The 8,604-nt window shown below is 42.2% G+C and overlaps 1 protein-coding gene across 2 annotated transcripts in view; it reads left to right on the top strand.

Annotated features, from left to right (window-relative positions):
* The first annotated feature begins 3,525 nt into the window (after positions 1–3,525).
* Positions 3,526–8,604, top strand: part of HSD17B2 (hydroxysteroid 17-beta dehydrogenase 2) — a 50,271-nt gene continuing 45,192 nt past the window's right edge. For both annotated transcript variants that reach the window (XM_025045376.1, XM_006909700.2), the window contains exon 1: positions 3,526–3,829. In XM_025045376.1, the coding sequence (XP_024901144.1) occupies positions 3,562–3,829 (268 nt within the window). In that variant the 5' untranslated portion in view covers positions 3,526–3,561. The remainder of the gene's footprint in view (positions 3,830–8,604) is intronic.

Raw genomic sequence — 8,604 nt, 5'->3', positions numbered from 1 at the left:
TTTTGGTGAATAGTGAATAAAAATACAACCATAAAGCAGATAGGGACCACTGAAGTTTGTGGTCTAGTAGGGGAGATGGAAAAATTCTAAAAATGAACAAAGTACAGAATTATGAATTGAGCTAAGTGCAGCAAAGGAAATAGGGTGTGGTGATGAAAGTTATTTGGATTGGGTGGTGAGGAGGTGATATTTAAGCAGAATCTGAAAAATGATAAGGGGAAGAAGTGTGTGATGAATGGAATGAAGAAATAAATGAGTGAGAAGGAAGCTGGCAAGAATCTCTACCTCTGCCCAGGATATAAAGACCTTCGTCCTCTTAAGGCAGTGAGTGCTCCCAACAATGAGAAAAGTGGCTATTGTCCTGTCAGTGCCAGAAACAATGCAAGAATTATGTGGTTCACCTTTAAAGACAACACTAGGGAGCTGGGTTTCCTTTACGGAGAGGTGGAAACTGACTCTCAGGAAGGGCAGGTAACTTGCCCAATGCCTCACAGCTAGTAAAACGGCAAAGTCAGGATTCGAACTCAGTTCCGTGAGGCTTTAAAGCCCACATTCTTAACTGTGCATCTCCTTCAACATCAGAGGGCAAGAACCATCCTCACCTAGACTTCCACTTCATGACAGCTGTCACCCACTCCTTTGGAGCCCCAGAACTGAGCAGCTGAGAAGCCACATGGGGTGCCACCAGGAGATTTGCTTCATCTCCAGTGCACGGGACCATCAGGAAACCCACTAGATGTTTGGCCCCAGCCCCAGTGTAGGTGTCACTGACAAAGTACCCAGAAAAGAGCCATAACCACCCTGTAGCATCACCTGGAAAGCGATCTGACACCAGGGCTGGTTTGTCTGAATCCTCCTGGCTGGTGAGGCCAAGAGGCCTGTGAGAGGTACCTGCGTCTAGGATGGGTGTGCCCACAGCTAATATGAGTAAACAGGGTGTGTGGAGGGAGGGAGATCTCAGGGCTAGCCAAAGGGAATTTCAGATTCTTCCCTCTAAGCTTCCCGGCCTGGAGCTGGCAAAGTCTCCTCACCTCAGATGTCCATGGGGCTGGGAGGGCAGACAAGAGGTGCCATGGCCCCATGAGAGAACTCCTCAATGACTTCGTCATCACTCCTTGCAGTCTCACAGAACAAGATGGTTCACACCTGGTCTTCCTTGGGTCTAGAGATAGCCCTGAACCCAGGTAGGCTCCCTTACAGCTGAGCTGGCCAGGGACAGTGACTCACCAAAGACTCACCTGAAGCCAGAGCCAGCTTCCCCGACTCCCTGTCCCAAGCGCTATTAAACTTCTTACATGGTGGGTACATCCCCTCCACAGCCCTGCCTCCCCCAGGTTGTCTGTAATTGGAGTCCTCTCCGCTCCTCCTCCCTGCCCCTCAACTCATGCTAACTTCAGCCATGTCTTAGGACAAGTCGACATTCCATTGGGCACTTAATTGTACTCCTCTTGTTCTTCCTGTGAGGGGAAGCAAAGTTTGCCATGCCAAAACATGCTTTCTGAGGTATTGATTATTTTAAATTTGTCATTTTTGAGAAACAAATGACTCAGGAAAAACCCTTGACCTTTGTCTTAAGCACTTAAAAAAATTTAGATAGAGGACTTGCTCAAGGAAGGGTAATTATAGTTAAATATGAACTAGTGTGTGACAGACAAGGAGAAACCCAAAGTCCTTTCGGTGTGCCTTTGTTAAAGATGGTCCAGCAAACATTTATTTACCTAACATTTGCTTTTCCATCTCCACGTGATTTTCTTTCCTCCCTTTCGAAGTTTCAAACCACAATCCCCCTTTTCTCCTTAGCTCAAGATGACGTTTAAGCCTTAACTACCTGATCTGTCCTGAAGTCTCACGTTTTTGTAGAACCCCCACATATATATACATAATAAATTTGGTTATTTTCTCCTATTAATCTGTCTCATGTTAATTTGACTAGTCCAGGCAGAACACCTTAGAAAGGTAGGAGGAAATTTTGTTTTTCCTCTCTCCAAACTGCCCTGATTAAAAAAATACAAATTGCTGGCATTTATGAAGCTCCTTCTGGTGTTCCAGGCCGGATGTGTTAAGTGCTTTACCTTGGTATTTTTATTATTTGACAGCTGAGGGGATGGGTGTCTGTCTAGGGAGGTGAAGTCACTCACCCAAGATGACCTAGTTAGTAAATGGCAGAGCCAAGATTGGATTTGAATATAAATAATCTGACCTCAAAGTGAGAACTTTCCTTGTCAATCCTGCATCCCTCCCTGCCAGGTGCCTGCAACACACAGGGCACACTGTAAGTCCCAGTGGCTCAGTCCCCTCTTGGGGCAGTCAGCACTGTCACTGGTGGTCACAGCTATAATATAAGGTATCACAGCTCTGAGTGCTGGCTTTGACCCAGTAAGTCATGAGTGTGGGTCCAAATCCACTACTTACCCTCTCCCAGCCTCTGTTTTCCTCTTTCTAAAGAGAGTGTTGTAATATCTACCTTGAAATGTTTCCTAAGGTTTAAATGAAGGTAAGGTATGCGTTAGTATATAACATACTGATTGTCTTTTATTTTTTTGCCTAAGACAGGCATTAAAGTGGTTAAGAGCATAAAGCTGTGAAACAAGGCTGCTTGACTGCACTGTTATGTGATCTTGGGCAAGTCTTTTAACCTCTCTGTGACTCGTGTTCTCAACCTATAAAATTACTATAATAATAGAAACTACCGTCATAAGGATATTGTACTCAAAGAGACTGAGCATATTGACTGATGAGTGTCAATTAGGTTAGAGATTGGCAGAGAATGGGGTCTCAATAGAGAGCATGAATGGATAAGTAGCTATAAATGGCACAAATAAGTACAAATAGATGTGGGCCATTATTAGTTGTATTATCATTGTTATTATCTCATCCTGGCATATCTCCCCTCTGGCAAAACCAAAGCACTTTTCATCTGCCATGAGTCTCTTCCTCTAGTTCTTTATTCCTTCTCCATTCACCCTTCAGTCTGACTCAGGTGGGAGATGGTGGGAGTCCTGCAGATATGGACAAAATCAGTGATGCCTTCCCCTTCTAGAATCAATCTTCCAAACCTCATTTGTTGCCTGAATTTACAAACACACAGACAGACACACACACACACACGTCAGAAAAAAGACCAGACAGACAGACATACCACAGATGCCTAAGGAGAAAGCGTGTTTTCCTGTAAGTTAGAGGTTTTGGAATTCACAGTTCAGATTCAATTCTGTCAATAATTATCCAATTAGTTAGCTCTCCAGAGGTCATTAAAAAGCTAATGAATGTTTGTTGTGGGCGAGAATGCATGTGTGTCATGTGCGGTTGTGGGGAGAGCAATCAAATAGGAAGAGCTGTGGTATTCATATCAAACTGCACGCTGGTTTAAATTACCCACTAGGAAATATGTGCCTCTATGTGTATGATTAATCCAGGCTCATTCAAAGTGTGCTGGGGCTGCTTTCCTCCCCCTCCCCCACCCACCCCTACTTGCCTCTCTGTTCACATATACCAGGCTGCCTCCAGCCAGCATTTGCCCACTTGCCCTGAGGACAAAAAAGTGCAGCGGAGTCTCTGAGAATGAACACTTTCTTCTCTGAGATGGTGTATCTCTGCCTGGCTGTCACCGCAGTGCTGGGAGGACTAGTCCTTTGCAAACTCAAGAAGAGCTCAGGGCAGGTGGGGAGAAAGGTGATCTGCCTGGTAGGCTTCTTGGGAGGACTTTGCCTGCTCAGCCTGTCTCTCTTCTGGAGCTCGATCCTCTTTTCCCTGTCATGTTTCCTCATGTATATTTACTTATCTTGTCAAGAGCTGTTACCCGTGGATCAAAAGGCGGTGCTAATCACAGGTAAGCGGACGGCACTGCGACTCTCACTCAGGGCAGGATCTGGTCCTTGCTTTGTCTTAGTGGGACTTTTTCAAATGTGGCTTAAAAATCAAACACTTGGCATGAAGTAAATGAAACCACATCCCCAAGTGGATTTCACTGCATTCCTTTGGTTTGCTTTCTTCAGGAGGTGCGCATGAGAGGGACGGGGAAGATGAAGTGCATCTAAACCATGGTTTTGTTAATTTCCCAGGATAAATATTAATAAGCAAACCTGCAGTATTTCATTTGTTTCATTGTATCCAGGAAAGTCTTCTAGGTTTCTTTAGGCTTAAACGAAATTTCGTTGAGTTTAATGTTTGGTTGTGTTCTAGACTTTGGCTCTTATGCCTTAGATGTGCAAAGAAGCTGACAAAGCCAGGTTATTTTTGTACTCCGCTGTGTGTGCATATTGGAAGGGCTCACCAGGGCTGAAAACTTTTCAGTTTGCCTTGTTGTTGTAAAAAACCATGTGTCTCATCTGAACCTTTGTCTTCATATCTGTAACGAGACTGGTAATGTTTCTTATTTGGATCAAGCTGGCAGTGCGCCCTAAGCTGCCACCTTTTTCCTTCTTTCGTGTTTCTTTTTTCACTGCAAGTGTGAGGCCAAATTAAGTTCCATGGATTCTAAAACTGGTTTGTTTGGTTGTGTGAAGTTTGAGCTTAGATAGGGCTTTAATTAGGATTACCTAGAATTATCCTAACCTAGAAGATCCTGCCAAAGTTAAGGACATCAGCTGCAGAATCATTTGCCAGCATGTCATCACCCCACATCCACGCCATCACTCCAAACCTGCTGAGGGTGAAGGCAAACATGGGGTATGGATCGAAACAAATGAGTTTTCCCAATTCACAGAGAAATGGAATATAAAGTGACTAGTCTATTTTGCCTCTTTAATTCAACGATGAAATTCTTCTCTCTTAAAATAAAATGCAAGTTGGCACTTGTTGGAGTTCAGAAAAGCTGTGGAAAATAAGCTCTTTCTCTCTTACACACACGCGCGCGCGCACACACAAAACCAACAAAAACAAACAGTTCGAAGGTAGAAAACCCACCTGATCAATGGGATGTTTACCTATATACATGTCTGGTATCACCTGGAACTATGTAGCTGTAAGACTGAATGGGTTTTCTACTGATTCACTAGAATTCTTTGGGCAGGCTGGGTGAAAAATGTAACAGCAGTCTAAATCTTTCTGTTCTCTGTATACTAGCAAGTACCCATGGTCTTCAGAATAATTCCAGGTTGAATTTATTTTTTGTACTTTTCCACTTGTGCGAAAAAAGACAAGACAATTAAGCATGTTAAAAAAAATAGCAATGCTGTGGTTGACACCAATAAGAAAGACATGATCTCCTGGAGGTTCAAATATTCCTGGAAATCAATTTCAAGGAGCAGTACTTCTAAAGCTAATAAGAATACTAACCTTTGGAATGCACTAAGGCAAACTTCAAGGTAACTGAGAAAACAGGAATCTTCTATTGCTTGTTTATCTTGTCAGTGTTCTTCGTCCTCTATTTTTTTGCAGCTGCAGGCAAGCAGAAATGCTTACAAAATACATACCTCCATCAGTTAGCCCACATCAGCCATCGAAATGTCCTGAGTTATGTTTAGTGGCATGTAAAATGACTGATTAAATTAGGCAACTCAAGCCCGCTGACTAATCCTTCAATGAAATGCTTAGCAATTAGAAAGCTGAGAATTAAGAAAGGAACTACATACAGTTTTAAAGTGACTAAAATGTACTTTTCAGGTTCTTTGTAATTTTAATGAGGAATGCCATAAGTTCAGTATGATTCTGGAGAAGGTTTCAAGGCCTTTGTACTAAATGGAGAAATTTTAAATGAATTTATTTAGTTAGATCAAAACTCATTAAAAAATAATAAGGCACCATGACTTGGATTAATCTTTTTGTCAGGTGGACTTGTATTATAAATTGTTACACATTTTAGTGTACGGAGGTGGGGGGGGTGGGGAGAGCACTGGGAGAAATGTGACAATGTATGTCAAAAGCCATAAATATTATTCCTTTATCAATAATTCAGGATTTGGAAATTTCTCTTAAAGAAATAATCTGAAATAAGGGACAAGGGTTCATGTCAAACAAAATGGCATATTCACAAAGTTGTTCAGCACACTCTTATTTAAAATAATGAAATATCAAAAGCAATCAAAATAGTGACAAATTGCAGTACATCCTCTGAGTGGAACAAAGGGCAACCATTAAGAATGAAAACCACAGGATCTTGTTACACCATGCAAAACTGCTCTAAAGGAAAATATGCAGGAGATCCAGGTGTTTGAGCAAGATGTAACCATGTCATACAATTAAAAAAAAAAACAAAAAAACACTGGAAGGGAATAGTTTGTGAAGGGTTAAATTGGGGCACTTGAATGTTTTCCCCCTAGACGTTTCCTCTAGAATTTATCTAATGGAGTCATATTACTTTCACAATAAAAATATTTTTAAAAGGGATCACGTTAAAGGGTAAAGTTCATTTTAGTGTCTATTTAATTATGGACCCAGGTGTAGGACAATTACGAGGACAAGTTCAAAAAAGTAACTTATTTTCTTTGAGTCATTTATTTGATTTTGCTAAGATATGCAAAGGTCTTTTGTCTCAGAGACATATAATTATAGTAAGAAGAAATAAGCAAGCACAGAGCATCTGAACACCTATTTGTCTTCAAGTTACTCGAAGCTTCCGGAGTTTTTGAAATGACTAAAATTAATGAAGAGCAGGCCTGCATGACTGCAGTAGAATCTCAAGCAGGACATGGTGGAAAAAACTTTGAAGTCTGACAGGCTTGGGTTTGAATGCTGCATTTACCTTGCCTTAGGCTAGGTTCTCCAGAGGCAGGGCTTGAAATGAGGATTTGTGTTTGTGGGAGAGGAAGAAAATTTCCTCTACCCTTCAATGTTCTTTCAGCTGGTCTAATAATCAAATCTATATGAGACAGATTTACAAGAGAAAATAACCAAATTTAATTACATGAGTACATATGGGAACCCCACATACATGAGCGAGTTGAAGACCCCAAATACATTAAGAGATTTAGGGACAGAAAATTAAATTAAGTATATATGGGATTCTGAGCTAAGGGTGTGGTAAAATACCTTGGGGGCTTCAGAGGGGAGGAAGGTCATTTAAGGACGATAAGAAGAGCAGATGTTCAGTAATTAGTAGCTTTCCCTGCCCTATATATAGGTCATAAAAAGTTATTTCTGGTGACAACTCTTATTATGTATTGCTAAGTCCCCCAATTTAAATTCTTTAAGGGAGAGGCAAATATTTGTCATGAGCCTGCAGGGTCTTGATCACCTTCAGCTCAAAATAATGCACATTGCCAAAGTGACACATTTTGAAGAGGGCTGTTCTGAACCCCTACAGTGAGAAAAGGATTTATTAGGAAGCCTTCCATGGAACACTGGTCCTGGAGTAAGAAAGGTGGACAAGGAAAGGGAGGAGGCCACACTGGGTGCAGCATCAAGGGAAGTCTGAGAGTATCATATTGGCTTAATCACTGGGGCAGATCTGGAGGCATTTACAGATCATACATGAGAGCTGTCTCCATTGCAAGCCAGGGAGCTGTAGTCCTTCTGCCCACACTCCTGTCAATCATTAGTTAAGGGCTGTCGGTCCCATGCCTCTTAGTGGTGCGGAGGAGGGGAGGCTTAAACTTCAGGCACTCTGGCTCTCCTAGGCCACTGGCAAAATGAGCTCTAGCATCCTGGGGCAACCTTTGGACAAAGTTGCAGGGGCTGGCTGCTGGGAGTGAAGCACACTATGGCTTAGAACATACAGAAATGGCTAAGGGATCTGGGACAGTATGATATTATCTGTTACAACCTCTTCCTAGCTGTGTGATCTTTGACCTAGTTTTGGGCTTTTGAATTTTTGTTTTCTCCTCTGTAAACTGAAAACGATAATACACATACACACTCTTATACATGAAGTTAGTGGATGAGAGACAGGGAGAGAGGGAAGGAGAAAGAGAGGGAGAGAAAGAGAGGATGTAATTTTTGCGTATGGGAGGATGAGAGAAAAGGATGAGGGGTGAGGTTAAGTCAGACAAAAAGGGAAGAACAAAAGGTTGACAAAGAAACGAATAGAAGCATTCATTTATTCATTCTACAGCTATTTATTGAGTCTTCAGTATGTGCCATGTATTATACAGAAGCAATGAGGGAAAAAATAAAAAACCACGCAACTGTTATGTTGTCATGCGATGGGATCGAAGTTTCTCATTTTCCTTGACCTTAGACCCACATTCACTGGGGAAGTGCGTTGTACTTCTCTGCCAACCCTTTGAACTTGGTAGAAGATGCAAAGGTCACTTTGATTTGCCTCCCTAAGCCCCTCCAGTCTTTCTTGGCTACCTCAAGTATTCACTACTGATTTGGCGACCACTGAGAACAAGGCCTACACCTGAAGGGCATCACAGTCCAATGGGAGAGCTACAGCCATACCTAACAATAGCCATGCAATGGGGTACAGAGGCTCCTCCAGGGGGATTCCCAAAGTGCCATGGAGCTCAGAGTGGGGGGGTTGGGCTGGGAAAAGCTTGACAAAGGAGGGGCCTCCTTAAATTAAAAAGTAGCTTTCTAGAGGAAAAATAAGAAGGTCTTCCAGGCTAATTGGTTAAGCAGCTCCTATACACACAGCTAGCACTCATTAAAACTTGTTGAGCTGGATAATTTTTAATTGGAAATTTCAAAACTGGGTACAACAGAGGATGGATCAAGGAGGGA

Source organism: Pteropus alecto, unplaced genomic scaffold, assembly GCF_000325575.1.
Source record: "Pteropus alecto unplaced genomic scaffold, ASM32557v1 scaffold42, whole genome shotgun sequence".
Classification (NCBI taxonomy): Eukaryota; Metazoa; Chordata; class Mammalia; order Chiroptera; family Pteropodidae; genus Pteropus; species Pteropus alecto.
Note: the sequence above shows the minus strand (reverse complement) of the source record. Positions and strands in the feature narration are given on the sequence as shown.